General features: G+C 31.9%; 1 protein-coding gene and 1 long non-coding RNA gene across 2 annotated transcripts; one reads left to right on the top strand and one right to left on the bottom strand.

The window, feature by feature from the left end:
• Window positions 1–471: 471 nt before the first annotated feature.
• Window positions 472–1,844, bottom strand: LOC140180970 (uncharacterized). Its single transcript, XR_011875306.1, has 2 exons — window positions 1,399–1,844; window positions 472–1,313 (listed from the first exon to the last, which is right to left on the bottom strand). It is a non-coding gene; the product is annotated as an uncharacterized lncRNA (long non-coding RNA).
• A 5,348-nt stretch (window positions 1,845–7,192) lies between these two features.
• On the top strand, window positions 7,193–9,823 carry LOC112764410 (7-deoxyloganetin glucosyltransferase). The gene is made up of 2 exons (XM_025809981.2): window positions 7,193–8,002; window positions 8,631–9,823. Exons 1-2 carry the CDS (start codon window positions 7,474–7,476, stop codon window positions 9,572–9,574), a joined length of 1,473 nt encoding a protein of 490 aa, XP_025665766.1. The 5' UTR covers window positions 7,193–7,473; the 3' UTR covers window positions 9,575–9,823.
• Window positions 9,824–16,786: the final 6,963 nt, after the last annotated feature.

Here is a 16,786-nt window from a genome sequence, read left to right as displayed (position 1 = left end):
TGCCACATATCTTATCTTCTTCTCCTCCAAATCCTAATTTTTCTTTTCCCTCCTTCTTTTTTCCTTCCCCCTTCCACTTTCTATCTCATCTTTCACTCTCTATCTCTCTCACCATCATTAACAAGGTTTTACCTTCTTCTTCCTTCTTCTCTTTTCTATCATTCTTATTATATTATGTATATATATTATTATTTTCTTTTTCTTTTCTTTTTCTTTTCAAATTTTTATTTTTCTTCTTCTTCTTTTCTTTTCTTTACATGGTGTTAGAAACCTTTTGAGTCATCATCCCTCATTATATGCTTGTGGATTATTGCAAATTATTTGACAATTATTTTTCTCCCATTTAAGGGATTGCTTGCATGTTCATCTTTATATTTTCTATACCCTATTCACCATGCATGCTATGTGTTTGTGAAAAAGCCCATGTGGCATTATGCACTTCTCTATGTTACTATACTATTCAATGCTTACTTTTCACAACTTTCCCTTATTATTTTATTAATTGAATTCAATTGTCAATACAAACGTGATGGTTTGTTACAAAGTAATGCTTGGTCTATGCTACTCATGCCCTTTGCCAGCATGCCAATAAACACCTTGCATTCACTTGTCTTTTTATGCACTAGCTATTTTCCATCGATGGCTTTTCATATGTACTCGAGAGCATGTGTTAATGTCATCTACATTTTACTGTGCATCATTCACCCTCTTTTCCGTTTCCTTCCTTGTTGTATCTCTCTTTAAATTTATTTTTCTTTCTCTTCCCTTCTTTCAGGATGGCCACCAAGAAAGGAAAGGAGAAAGCAACTTCCAGACCACCAGCAAGAAGAGGAACTAAAAGAGCATTAGTGGCAGAGCCTTCTTCAACCGCAGTCAAGCCCTCAACAAAACGAGTCAAGAGGATAATAAAGGTTGACGAAAAGGAGAAAGCCTTTCCAGCAAAGGACGCTGCGCGATTTTCCAATCGCTACTGTGAGCAGATGTTCCCTATCCTGGCAGAAAGGAACTATAACAATGAATACCTTCTTATCCTGCCGTCCAATATTGCCACCTTTGTTGAGCTGCAAGTTGAGCGAAGACAATGGGGTTTCTTACAGAAACAGCCAAGGCAGGTCAATCTTTCTTGGGTAGTTGAGTTCTACTCCAACTTCTACATGCCGATCCTGCAGTCTGTTTATGTCCGGCAGAAGCAAATCCCCATCACAGAAGAGGCCATTCAGCAAGCTCTGAGTCTTCCCCCTATTCCAGCAGGAATGGACGCTTTTCAAGAAGCCGCTGAGCTCGCTATCTTTTGCTCCCTGGCTAGCGTTGGACTAAAAAATGAGGAAATGGACTCTATTTGATAATGGCACTAAAAAATGAGTACATAATGTCATTAACTTTGAAAGGCAAATATACCTGATTGTGCTACAGTTCAGTGGTCTCAACGTTTGGGTTTGAGACTCTGAAAGTCCCATCCTTATTGTAACACTGAGTTACATTAACTACCAAGGGAAGAGGTCCTATTTCTTGGACATCGTCTTTTTTCTCATCATGTTGTTGTGTTGGAGGTGCAACAATTATAGCAGAAGTAGTGGTAATGACAATGACAGGATAGAAGAAGATAAAACAGCAACAGGTAGTTGCAGAAGTTGTTGCAGTAGCAGAAGTGGAAGCATTAACTTGATGAGCCCGTTGGGAATCCATAAAGTGAAGAGAAGTGGAAATATGAAAGCACAATAGGGTTTTAGAAAAATGATGAAGATAATGACAATGATTAATAATAGGATTGCGCTTTTCTCTTATGTGTTAATAGGCCCATAATAGCCCAAGAAGGCATTGCGAATTCCTAAAAAAATGTGCATGCTATTTTTCAATCTTTAGTCTTTTTAAATTCTGAAAATTCAAAAGAAAGCATGTGATGGCACGTTAGGTGTAAAACTTTGATTTTTCTTCTGAAATGATAAGTTTTAAAGATATTTTGTTAACACAGAAAGTTCGACGCAGCATAACTGCTTCGATTATAGCAAATAGAGGACCATTCAAAAGAGTTAACCGAAGAGTACTGTTAAAGTTGAAAAGGGAATTTTCTAAGTCGTACTAAGTAAAATGCAAATAACATGTAAAAAATAGAATTGACTCTTAACTAGAGATAGACATGAGGGCTATTACTTGACCACCAAAATATGATAAAAACGTGGATAGTTAAACTTGGAGAATAAATAAAATAATAACGTGAGTAAGAGATTAATAACTACTCAATACAGTATAAATTTTTTACTCTATAAATAAAGGAGTTAAAAGAAATGCAAAGGTCAACATCTCAAGCTATACTAAAACTCTCAAAAAATTCTTAACTCACACTCACTTAAAAAAAGCCCTATGAGTACATATGAATTTTTGAAGTCAATTCATTTTCATTTATTTCTTTTGTTTTTTTTTTTTTGTTTATTTCTTTTTCCAGTATAGTTGTTTATTTGCACATTTGAGCCTTTGTTCATAATTTTATTCGTTATTTTTAAGTTCTTTTTTCAAGTTGTTTTACTTATGCCTTGAGTTCATTTGATTTCATTTCAGTCATTTCCTTTCGAGTTATATTTAATTGTATTTTAATTTTGTTTAAATTCAATCAATACTATCATTATGGTGATATGATTTAACTATTAATACAAATTTTATTATTTTAAATTATTTTTCTACTAAATTAATAAATTTTGGGTCAAACTTATTTTTTTTAAAAAAAATTATATCTATTCTTCGAATTAAGATCTTTAATGCAAATTTGATCGACTCCATCTATTAAATTTGACAAAAATCAAGCAAAACAGTTTTTGGTCTTTTTATTAATATATATGATATATATTAATTAGATTTTTTAAATATATTATTATATTTTTTAATTAAAGTCAATTCATGAGTGAAATTAATAATTCACTGAACCAATAACTTAGTGTCTTCACTAATAAGATGTTTAAGTTAGATTTAATTTATAAGTATGCTTATCCGATCACAACAAAAAGCCAAAAGTTGAGCATCGTATAATTAAGTCAAATTACTAACTTGCCGCCTTCTTTAATTATCCGAAGGGTAAAGATATTTATTGAGCAATGCATCCTAACAAATAATTTATTATTTTTTATTAATATTTAACTAATTTTGTCAACGAACAATAATTTAAATGACAGTAATATTTTTATATTCATCTAAAAATTATAGATTCGAGTTTCAATCCTAACTTTGGTAAAAAAAAAAATTAATTTTAAATATTAAAGACTAAATATATAATAATGTATCGCACAAAAGATATTTTATCCGCTAATTTTTTAGGGTTATAATAGAGCAATTGGCGAGTTAAATTGTATACGTTTTTCGTTGTAAAGAAAACCGACCGTTTTTCTTGTTGGATTTTAAATAAAATAAAAATAATAAAGCAGCCTATTTGTCTCCTTTTGCTGTATTCAGACGTGAGCCTTTGCGTATTGCGTTGTATGAGTGCAAATATGAGTAATGTGTCTGGCCACAACAACCAAAAAAAGGATAAAGCGAAATATCATGACGAGAAAAACTCACGAATTAATAAAATTTATTATCTTTTATTAATATTTTAGTTATTAATTTAATTTTTTAATTTAATAATTTAATAATATATTTTTAGTCTGAATTTTAAATATTAATAATTAATTATTAATAAAAAATAATAAGTTCTGTTAATTTTTTAATATTTTTTTATTATTAAATAATAAGATAAATAGATGTCTCATCATTTTTGGATTTTTTTTTTATCTAAATACGCATGAAAAATGATTTATTCTCTAAATGCGCATGATTTGAAACTGTGCTTAAAATATGCAGTCCTATTTCGTGGTCGACAAAAATAAAATGAGACTCCGTATTTTAAGTACAGTTTCAAACTATGCACATTTAAAGAATAAATCATTTTTTTCATGATTTAGATTAAAAAAAATTTCATTTTTGCTGTGATCTATATGTTCTTATTAGCGAAAAACATACCAAGTCAATCTTAAATAATTGTATCATCAGTTATAAATCATTAACTTGTAACGGTAGACATAATTAAAGAAGTTATAGATCTACTATTATAATTTTATAATAACTTATTTTATACTTATTTTTCTTCAAAATTCTAATCTATCAGAAACAATTCTCAATAATTTTAATACTTTTTTTTATTTTAAAACCTATACTTTTATTACAAAAGGTTTCAAACTTGCTTATATTATGATTAATAGTCAAATTGGTCTCCGAAAGATAACCCGATCTTCAAACGAGTCCCCGTAAAAAAAAGATAATAAAATTTGTCCCCGAAAAATTTAAAATTGGTAACGTTAGTCCTTCCGTCAGTTGGATGATGATGTGGAGGGCAAGTGCCACGTGTCACAAGATGATTGGTTGACATGTCAGATCGGTGACACGTGGCATGTCACGTGTCAGGTCAGTGAGTCAGGTCAGTGACACGTGGCATGCTACGTGGCACTTGACATGTAAAAAAGTTATTTATAATCAAAATAGTCCTTAAAAGTTCAGACGTAAGTCATATTCATCCCTAAAATTTTAAAAATTAATCAAATTAATCCTTATATATATTTTTTTTTATTTTTTCTTGATAATATTAAATTTAAAATATTGTTTGATACTACTAATTTTAATAGAAATGTAATTGACAATAAAAAAATTAGTAATTGTATCTTTTCTTCTTAAAAATTTGTTCAATAAAATTATCTCTCTCCTCTAATTCTTGTCAAAATCTCTCTTATTCTTTTCTATTCTAAAACCTTTTTCTTACATTATTACATTTTGCTGGAATATATATACTCAAAATTGAAATGTATGTATTTGTTACCCTAAATAAAGTTATATGCTCAAAATAAAAATTTATGTATATTAACCTAAACAAATTTAATAAAAATTTATACATCTTTTTTTTTTCATTACGTTATTACTTTCATTTAGATTAACATACATAAATTTTGATTTTGAGCATATAACTTTGTTTAGGTTAACAAATACCTACATTTCAATTTTGAGTATATATATATATTCCAACAAAATGTAATAATGTAAGAAAAAAGTTTTAGAATAGAAAAGAATAAGAGAGATTTTGACAAGAATTAGAGGAGAGAGATAATTTTATTGAACAATTTTTTAAGAAGAAAAGATACAATTACTAATTTTTTATTGTCAATTACATTTCTATTAAAATTAGTAGTATCAAAAAATATTTTAAATTTAATATTATCAAGAAAAAATAAAAAAAATTATATAATGACTAATTTGATTAATTTTTAAAATTTTAGGGATGAATATGACTTACGTCTGAACTTTCAAGGACTATTTTGGTTATAAATAACTTTTTTACATGTCAAATGCCACGTGGCATGCCACGTGTCACTGACCTGACACGTAGCATGTCACGTGTCACCGATCTAACATGTCAACCAATCATCTTATGACACGTGGCATTAGCCCTCTACGTCATCATATGCCACGTGGCACTTAACATAACACGTCATCATCCAACTGACGGAAGGACTAACGTTACCAATTTTAAATTTTTTGGGGACAAATTTTATTATCTTTTTCTTACGGGGACTTGTTTAAAGATCGGGTTATCTTTCGGGGACTAATTTGACTCTTTACTCTTATTATTATCATCAAAACTTTCATAGGAAATAAATGCATTTTTTTAAATTAATTTATTTTTTCAACAACAATATCATACCAATGCTTATTTAGTATCACTAAACCCAATTCACTGGCAGCACGGGAAACAGGTTTGACATTTATATCACATGTCGACACGATCGCAATCTTTTTGCAGTTATTTAATATAAATTAATATACAACTCCGATCCTCGTGCGTAATATATTATAGGATTATGATATGTATACTAAAATTAGTCACTAAAATTAATTATCAGTATAAAATATATATTAAAATATAAATATATATTAAAAATAAATTAAACCACACATATATTTATATATAAATATATTAGTAATTAATTTTAATGTATAAATAATATTTTTATATATTATTTATGAAATATTAAAACATGACGGGATATATATAAATTTTTTATTTAAATAAATTAAAAAAAAAATTTATATTAATAAAATAAATAATTTTAAAAATAATTACAAAAATATAAAATATATCTTATTTGTAAATAAAATATGTGTAAATTTATCTCGTTTCCAGTATAAACGAGATAAATATGAGTGAGGTCTATATGTACATTTGGTTCACAGCGTGGTTTTCGGCTCTATTTTCTTAAAAGATATACCCTTAATAATAACAACAGTATTTTTTAATTAAAGAGCTATAATATCATTAAAGCTTGTCCTTTTATGTGAGTACAATTCTACATATTTATATAATGTTTTATTATTATGAAAATAATCTTTATTTTGAAGAATTATTATAAAACGGAGGAAGCGTCGTCTTGAAATGATTTAAGAGTGTTTTAAGAACATCTAAAAAAGAAAAGAACATCTACAATATAATAATAATAAGAATAATATATTTTTTTAATAAATAATAATATATATTATTTTTAAATTTATTTCAAAAATACATGTTAAGAATAAAGTTAGATATACTGACACGTGATGATATTTAAATATATATGTCTAAATGTATTTTGAGAAGAATTTTTTATTTTTAATTAAAATACAGTTAGACAAAGCAAATATACATGTTGAACGAGTGTCAATGAATGTGGTGTCTGAAATATGTCCGACACGCGAACATGGCAACTCAGTGAAGGATCTATGCTTCATAACTAGATAACTATCATAATTTATTTTTTTTATCATTAGTTAACCATCCATATTTAAAAATATAGACTAAAATTATATTATTAAATTATTAAATTAAAGATAAAATTAATAACTAAAAATAATAAATTTGGATGACTTATTATCTCCAGTAATATTAATGAAACAACAATTATAAATATTCTTTGGATAAGCCACAAATGTATTGTACAATAATTTCTTTGTAATCCAATGTGAAAGAGTCGTCTAGTATCCTAAATCCGAATCCAGAAAATGTTTTTCCAATGCATTCTTGTGACATTCTCGTATTATTTTTTCAAAATATTTTATAATTAACTTTTTATTTATTAATTTTTAAGTTTATAAATTAAAAAATAATAGTTATAAATACTTTTCCAGTATATATTAGACATGCATGATGCATGTCAGCATGTGTAAGGTTGAGGATGATAAAATTTTGTGTTATTAGAGGTCAAAAGTCAAATATACCTATCATAGATATAATATAATATATTAATCCAAAAACTGAACACCGCCATCAAGCTTTCTCTCCTATAAATTGCGGTCCAAGTTAGGTGTTCCATGCACCAACAATCTTAAATATTCCTTCATTTCTTGAAGGAACATAGTAGTAAGTAGCAACATACAAATACAACTCCTCAATCTCAAGAACCAAAAAGAAAAAAAGAAATAGAAATGGGTTCTTTGAGCATAACAGAAAAGCTTCATGCTGTGTGCATACCATACCCAGCACAAGGCCACATAAACCCAATGTTAAAACTAGCAAAGCTTCTTCACTTCAAAGGCTTCCACATAACTTTTGTTAACACCGAATACAACCACAAACGCCTTCTCAAATCAAGGGGCCCTGATTCCCTTAACGGCTTACCTTCGTTCCGTTTCGAAACCATCCCTGACGGTCTACCTGAGCCCGATGTGGATGCGACGCAGGATATTCCTTCCCTCTGCGAGTCCACTAGGAAGACATGCTTGCCTCACTTCAAGAATCTCATTTCAAAGCTCAATAGAAATAGTGAAGGTTCAGATGCCCAAAACGCCCCTCCTGTTACTTGCATAGTCTCTGATGGTTGCATGAGTTTCACCGTTGATGCTGCCGAAGAGTTTGGAATCCCCGAGGTTCTGTTTTGGACCACAAGTGCTTGTGGCTTCATGTGCTATATGCAGTATCGCCATCTTGTTGCCAAGGGAATAACTCCACTCAAAGGTAACTACTACTAATTTCACCGATTGGTTTCTTCTTTTATTTTATTTATTTATTTTTTCATGTTTAGGCCTCCAATATAAAACTGCTTTTGGATTCTGCCGTTTTATATCAAATAAATTATCATTTAAGCAACTTAGATCCATGGAATTAGTTCAATTGTCTGCTTAAATAAGTATTGAACGTTAGAAGTTTGTAGTTAACTTTATAGTAAACGAGAAACTCTTAAACAAAATTTAAATTCGAGATCTGGTGGTTAAAAAAAAAATTGCATTTCACTAATAAAGAACTGTAAGGAAGAATTTATATATATTAATAATATAGGTATATGTTCAAGTCAATGAAAAGATCACTAAGTAGAATCTGAGTTCCCCACGTTTTATATACTTCAATATGACCTTTTTGTTTCCATGTCAGATTTGCAAACTGAAAACACAAAAACATTATTACGCCTACATATTATTATTTGTCCCGTAAAAATTGTCTTACAAGTAAAACTCTAAAACTCGCTACAAACAAAGTGGTGATGGGTTTACATAAGCTTTGTTGAATATGGAAGGAAGTTATCAAACTTGCCTAAAAGAAGTAATAATTAGAGCAAGGTATTAAATTATTGTTTCTTAACATGCAGATTCAAGTTATATCACAAATGGTTATTTGGAGAACACAATCGATTGGATCCCTGGAATCAAAGATATTCGATTGAGGGATGTTCCAAGCTTCGTGAGGACCATAGATCCCAATGACCTAATGCTTGATTTCATATTGGGTGAGACGAAAAGAGCTTCCAGAGGGTCGGCAATCGTAGTGAACACATTTGATGCTTTGGAACACGATGTTATGGAAGCACTATCCACAATTCTGCCACCGGTCTATTCCATTGGTCCCTTGAATCTTCTACTCAACAATGTTACCGACAAAGATTTGAAGAAAATTGGTTCCAATCTATGGAAAGAGGAGCCAGAGTGTCTTGAATGGCTTGACAACCAAGAACCAAATTCAGTTGTTTATGTGAACTTTGGCAGCATAACGGTTATGACAAGTGACCAATTAATTGAATTTGCTTGGGGACTTGCCAACAGCAAGAAAACATTTTTATGGGTTATTAGGCCGGATCTAGTGGCCGGCGACAACGCCGTGTTGCCTTCTGAGTTCATTGAAGAGACCAAGAACAGAGGATTATTGTCAAGTTGGTGTCCACAAGAGCAAGTTTTGGCGCACCCTTCGATTAAAGGGTTCTTGACGCACAGCGGTTGGAACTCGACGTTGGAGAGTATTTGTGGTGGTGTTCCAATGATATGTTGGCCATTCTTTGCTGAGCAACAAACAAATTGTAGATTCTGTTGTAAGGAGTGGGGGATTGGGATGGAGATCGAGGATGTTAGAAGGGACAGAATTGAGAATCTTGTGAGGGAGTTGATGGATGGAAAAAAGGGTCAAGAGATGAAAAACAAGGCATTGGAGTGGAAGAATTTGGCAGTTGATGCTGCTTCTAGCCCAAATGGATCATCTTTGAAGAATTTGGACAGCATGGTTAACCAAATTCTTTTGAGCAGCAAAGTTGCTAAAAAGTAGTGTGAAAATGTCAGATTTCAAATTTGTACTTGATGCCATTGGGTTTTCTGTCAGACTATAGTCTAGTGCATGCATGTAGTATCCCAACATAATTTCTTTTGTTTGTTTGTTTGTTTTTCCTCTTTTCTTTTATTTTTATATTATGATGAATGTCAATATGTTTAATTTGTTGGGTGAGATATTATATATGTCTTGCTGTTTTCACTAATTGATTAAATAAACTTTGTTCTTTAGTGGAACATCCTCCAATACTAATTCATAGTGAGATATCATATGCCTTGCAAGGGTCAAGACTGAAGAGAGGCTGTATATGAACTACTAGTTCATAATATCTGTTTTTATTGGGTTCTTTTTGTATTTATTATTTAGGTAAATCACTAAAAATATATCTAAATAATTTTGTAGTTGACAAAAATATATTCAAATTTTGTTATCCATAAAAATGTTCTTAAATAATTTAAAAATACGATAAAAATATTCAACATTAAATATATATTCTCAAAAAATGTTTCAGAGATTGAATTTCGATGTAAATTTTTGTAAGCATGATTGAAAATATAAGATATTTTTATCGTTAGAATTTGATAATTTTTTGCTAAGTATATATTTTGTGTAATTTTTTGTCAACAACTAATAATACTTCTAAAAAATATAAAAAAAAATACAGATATCAAAATTTTATTTGGTTTTTTGTGTATATTTTTTAAATAGTTCTCTAAATATTCCTATAAAGTTTTGAATCAAATGCATAAATAGTTTGTCAAATATAAAAATTGTTTGTTATTTACAAAAAAATAATATTTATTTTGGATATTTTTGTTATATTTTTAAATTATTTGAGTACATTATTTTTATAACAAAATTTGAATGTACTTTTGTAGCAATAGAATTATTCGGATACGTTTGGGTAGTTTATCCTTATTATTTACAGAGTAATTGATTTTTCATTGTTAATTAAATAATGTTAAAATGTCCGAAAGTGCAAAATATAGTGAAATAAGGAATGCATTTATTTATTTATAGAAAAGTATAGGAAACAATGATAACTACGAATAATATGAATAATGGAGTTAAAAAAAAGTAAAATTAAAATTAAAAATTAGATTATTAATTAATTAGGTAATTTTAGATTTTTAAATTTGAAAAATTAGGATTAGCAATTAAACACATTACAATAGGTTCAGTTACTCCCAATGTCATGTTAACCTCCCAATCTTTGATTGCGATCTCCAGTCCACGACAACGTGCATGCTGCCGCAGACTCATCCCGCACTGCTGCACTTCCCGCGGCCGCTCCAGCCTCCCACCGACAAGCGACAAAGCCTCTCTTCGTCCCGCTGGCGCTCCGTAGCAATGGCAATTCGCTCCGCAGCAGCACCCGTTCATCCTCCTTCCCACTACCCCGCCGGCCATGCAGACCCTACCATAGCCCCCCACCTTCATCGTCGCAGCCACACCGTCTGCGGCAGTTCCACCAGCATCCAGGGGCATACGTAGCTACAACCGGATCTATGCATCCCCCTCACATGCCCGTTGATGGAGTCCTCGTTGGTTGATGGACTTTGTAATGCCCTATCCTCATTCGCCAATGACAATTTCACTCATTCAACTGACAACCTTCTCAACTTATGCGATGTGGAGGGTGAACAATCTAATAAGGTAAGCAATGAAGGTTCATTCATTTATAACAAATGCTTATTTTCATATAAATGAGATGATTGTTCTTGGTGCAAGTAAATTATTCTATTATATTTTATCCGTATAATTAGGCGCACGCACTACAAGAAATAGTGTAATTATCGACGCTAAAAATCGACGGTCAAGTTTTTCGTCGATATTTTTTGACGGCCTGTTGTCGATAAAATAGAAAAGAGATGATTAGAAATAAAATATTAAAATCGACGATGATGTCGTCTATTATTTTGGCAACCTTCTAATACCTTAATACTATCGTCACATTACCGACGAAATAGTGGTTGAAATTTTTTTCCCTTTAAAATCTACGGACTGGTTGTCTAGTTTAATAATTAAAATATCGACGATTTTTGCCGTCGATAAATTTAGACGATAGAGATTTCTTTTGTAAGTTAAATAAACGGTGTAGATTTATTATATAAAATAGATGGCTAAAGTGTTGATTTTTATTTTAACTAAAATCGACGAAATAGCCATCGATTTTTATCCAAACAAACATCACTCCCGCGTTTGCTTTCCGCGTCCCTTGTTTCACTCATTTCCCCCAAAATTTAACCCCAATCCTTCAGACAATCAGGGTTCAGGGTGAGGCTTCTTCTCCTCCAACGCCTGAGAGTAGAGAGTAGAGACAGAGTCACGGTCATGGAGAGAGGTAGAGAGCAGAGCTGCTTCTCCTCCGCCGAGTCTGCCGTCGCGCCATCCTCTTCATGTAAGTTCCTCTCTCTCTCTCTCTCTCTCTCTCTCTCTCTCTCTCTCTCTCTCTCTATCACATTGTTATTTGTGAATCTGCATGTAAGTTCTTCTTTTTTCACAGATTCGTCGTTGCAACGTCTTTGCCGATCACCGTCACTGTGAGCCCGTCGCCAGAGCACGTCGCCATTGCAGCTTCTTGTAAGTTCTTCTCTGTCTCTCTCTGATTATTATATTTATTTTTGCAATTTTTGTATCTACTATTTTCATCATGAAATTTTGAATTTGCGTTTGTTAAACCTAATTAGCATAATCAATTCATCACATTACTTCAGCTCAACTAGTTTGTTAAACCTAATTGCGTTAGTTTGTTAATGTGGAATCTAGCTTGGCAAAACTAAATTATATTTTGAAATTTAAATCCCTTTCAATGCTGACTTACCAGACTGAATTGCACTGCAATGTTGATGAAATAGTTAATTAAAACAATTATTAGACAGAGGAGAAAACAGTGAAGCAAGAGGTTCTTTTAGTTGATCAATTTTGCATGATACTAGTTATATAAAAGTAGGGTAAGAATCCGTAGAGAGGGTTGCAAGTAATTAATTGCATATTAGTATATATATAGTGTAATGATGATAATAATATTTTGTCTTGCAGCGCAGTCACGGTGGCTCAAAGTCATAGATTACACTATAATTAAATATGCATATATATATATATATATATATATATATATATATATATATATATATATATATATGTATATAAAATAGTATGAAGTATGAAGTATGAAGTTCATAGAAAGGCAGAAGAAAGATGTGGGAAATTAAAGTGAGAGACATTAACATCATAATGGAAGATACTTGGAAAGACATAAATGTTGTGAGTAACAGGATCATGATTGGTGAGATCCAGAGATTAAAAAATTTTCTCAAACAAGCTTAGTTTCCATTGAGTTAGAATCCAGCAGCCTCTTGATGAAGGGAAAATTGATGTTGGTAAAGAATGAATAAAATCTCATCGTAAGTATAGTTCTAAACCAACAAACAATCTTCCTCAATCAAACATTTGGTTGTCACAAATAACAAACCCCAATAAAAATAACTGAAGTATTCAAACCTCGGGTCATTCTCCCTAGAATTGCAGGGTAGTGTTCTTGTTGTTGGTTATGGACATGTATATTTTGGGGTTTTGGATAAGAAACAAGAAATGTGAATTGTAAGAAGGTAAATGAAATTCAAATAGTAAAAAGGTCTTGGCAAGGTTTGGTGGTCAAGAATCTCTATCCTTATTACTAACCACAATATGATAATTGTAAGGATCAATCCCATTAAATCATCCTCTAACAAGTAAAGGAAAGTCAAATGAGCTATATCAATCCAAGTCCATAAATCCTAGTCATTCACTAATCGAATTAATGAGAGCTAAAGTAAATGGATACCAATTATCAATCACTTGGACGTTAGTAACTCAAGAATTCCTAAGTTACCATCCCAAGCCAAGAACATAAAATTCTACTCTAACATCCTTCCAAACATTCTATCAAACACTTGGAAGGCGTAAAAGGAAAGCAAGGTAAAATGACAAGAAAATTAGATCTACAACTAATCAACACAAGTAATCAACAACAACAACTAAAGAAAACAAGATTAACATGAATTACCTCGATTGCATTAAAAGAAAATGAAATGGAACAAGAGTGCATCTACAACAAAGTAAACAAAATAAAGGAGATGAATACAAAAGAGTACAAGAACAAGATGTAGCAACAAGAAATTGAGAAGGAGAAGTAGATGAAAGTAAGAATTGAACCAAGATCTAAGAAATTCTAATCTAACCCTAATCCTAATTCTAGAGAGAAGAGACAACTTCTCTCTCTAGAAACTAACAACTACTTCTAGAACTAAACTAAAACTAATTGGTCACTAACTAGTTCATTCCCCTTCAATTCTTGAGTTAAATAGCATCAGAAATGAGTTGGATCTGGGTCTGGGCTGCTCAGAAATCGCCCTCAACGTGTTCACTTTAATGAAGTCACGTGCGAGCACCGATGCGTACGCATGGGTCACGCGTACGCGTCGATGGCATTTTTTGTCCACGCGTACGCGTCTGTCACGCGTACGCGTCTGTCATGCGTACGCGTCTGTCACGCATACGTGTCACCATGCGATGCCACTTTCCACGCGTGCGCGTCGATGATTGCATCCCAAATCTTTGATTTTTCATGAGTTCTCCACTTGCATGCTTTTCCTCTTCATCCCTTTGATCCATTCCTAGCCTTCTCAACCTGAATTCACTAACAAACATATCAAGGCATCTAGTGGAATCAAAGGTGAATTAGGTTTAGCTAATTAAAGGTCTAGAAAGTATGTTTTCACACTTAGGCACAAATAAAAGGAGAATCACGAAACCATGCTATTTCATTGGATAAATGTGAGAAAAGGTGATAAAATTCCCTAAAATCAACACAAGATAAACCCGAAAATGGATTTATCAACCTCCTCACACTTAAACCTAGCATGTCCTCATGCTAGAATCAAGAGAGAAACAAAAGGTATGAACATTTATTCAATGTAAGCTAATTAGATGCAATCTACCTATATGAATGCAATTGCTTGGTAAAAATAAATCAACTTCCAAGAAAACATATATGAGCATAAGGCTAAAGCAATAGCATCAGATTCACAATTGAATTGAGTTATTAAAGATTTTTATAAACTTGCATGAAAAGTGATGATTCTAGGTGAAAACATGCAATTGAGCAATCGAACCCTCACCGGAAGTGTTTGCACTCTAGTCGCTCAGTGTTTAGGGTTGATTTACTCAATTCTTCCCTAATCATGACTTCCAAGATTTGTTTTTCTTCTAACAATGAACAATTATTTCATGCATGCATACAATTATCATGAGGTCTTTCCCATAGGTTGTAATGGGGTTAGGGTCAAGGTAGGATGCATATGGTCAATGCGGACTAGAAAATTCGAATCTTTGATCAGCTTAAGCTTCCCACCTAACCTATGACAACCTATACAAATTAAGTGCTAACCTTTTTCACATACTCATGCATTTTCTTTTGATTCACTCAATGCATATGGTTTTACATTTATGCATGAGCATGTACCCAATTCCCAAAATTTACAACAAAAATACAAAAACATCCTTTTACCTCAACCAATGTCCCAAGTTTTCCCACACTTGAATGATACACACACTCACTAGCCTAAGCTAATCAAAGATCCAAATTAAGGACATTTATTATTTTCCTCTTTAAGGCTTGTAATGTGCTGAATTAAAGAACAAAGTGGGTTAATCGTAGGATCAAAATTGGCTAACAATGGTTGATAAAAGGTAGGCTATTTGGGTAAGTGAGCTAAATGAAATGACGGCCTCAATCATATAAATGCATGTATACACAAAATAATGGACATATAGAATCAAACAAATCAAAGATTACAATCATAGAAAGAGAATAATACACACAAGAAGTAAGATAAGTGGTTATAAGATGTAACCACGCAATTAGGCTCAAAATTCGCAAGGTTGTGTGTTCTTAGCTCAAAAACATGTTTCACAATGTATATAATTCAAGCAAGTTCAATGAAAAGTTTTTACTTAAATCAATTGGGATGTCAATGCCCTATAGAATAAATCCTTGAAAAATATCATGATTTTGACTAAGCTTATTTTATATATATATATGCAAAATAAGAAAATGCAACTAAAAATTCTAAAAGACCTAAAAATGAAATGCAAAAGTGTTGGGATTAGAAATTTGTCACAAAAAAAAATGCCGACTGGTCGGACGACCTCCCCACACTTAAAAGTTTGCACCATCCTCGGTGCACTCAAAGATGAGCAAGGGGGTATAGCGACTCTTCGAGTTGCTACCTTCAGTTGGTAGATCAACCGGTGCTGCATGTTCTTTCTCCCGCTTCCGTTTTTGCTTATGACAAAACATCCTGAAAATAGAAACAGGATAAGAAGAAAAGTAAATGTAAAAGCAAGGAAGCATATATTGTTGGAATGAGGTAAATCACTAGAAAGAGGTGAGTGAATTAGTATGACATTGATAAAGACAAATGTGTGAATTCTAAAGTAGGCGCCGTTTAGAACACACACACTAGCTTTACACAAAAGAAGAATGCACTTCACTCATTCTAGTGTGCTTGAGATACTTTAAAAGACTTGTAGGTTAAGGTAACCAAACGAGAGATAAAGAAGAATAAAAGTATTCAAGCCAAAAGCATATGGATGCATATGGATGCATATGAGCAAGAAACACAATGCATTAAGATAAATGCATGACATCCTCAAGAAATTGCCTAATCAAATAAAAGAATTCAAATCACATGGTGGCTAGCTACAACATGCAATTCAAAAAGATTTAGAGTGCTTGAAAGGCAAATCTCACGTACTTGGTATGCATAAATGTTAAACAAAGAAACTCAAAACCAAGTAACAATATATAACCTCAATCAAAGAGTCCAACAATGAGTGTAAACACAACGATGTTAAGATAATATCCTGTTTAGTACTCATCATCCGTTAATAGTAAACAAGACTTATAATCCAACACTTATAATGAAAAATAGAAAATAAAATAAAAAATTAAACTAACTAAACATCTAACTAAAAGAAGTGGTTTTAGATGGTGTTTGGTAGTGTTGGATGATGGGTGAGAGAAGGGAAGAAGAGAAAAAAAAGAAAGGAATAGAAAGAAGAGAAGAAAGGAAGGTGCATGGAACACGGCGATCCACGCGTACGCGTGTGGCACGCGTACGCGTGGATGGATTATTAAGGGAGGCGACGCATACGCGTGGATGG

Source organism: Arachis hypogaea, chromosome 17 (genome assembly GCF_003086295.3).
Source record: "Arachis hypogaea cultivar Tifrunner chromosome 17, arahy.Tifrunner.gnm2.J5K5, whole genome shotgun sequence".
Lineage (NCBI taxonomy): Eukaryota > Viridiplantae > Streptophyta > Magnoliopsida > Fabales > Fabaceae > Arachis > Arachis hypogaea.
This window is presented reverse-complemented; position numbering and strand designations above follow the sequence as displayed.

Excerpts from the sequence above, each read along its gene's own strand:
- LOC112764410 (XM_025809981.2), top strand. The coding sequence starts at position 7,474 with ATGGGTTCTTTGAGCATAACAGAAAAGCTTCATGCTGTGTGCATACCA. Across the intron at positions 8,003-8,630 it reads GGGAATAACTCCACTCAAAG|ATTCAAGTTATATCACAAAT; the intron begins GTAACTACTACT and ends CTTAACATGCAG.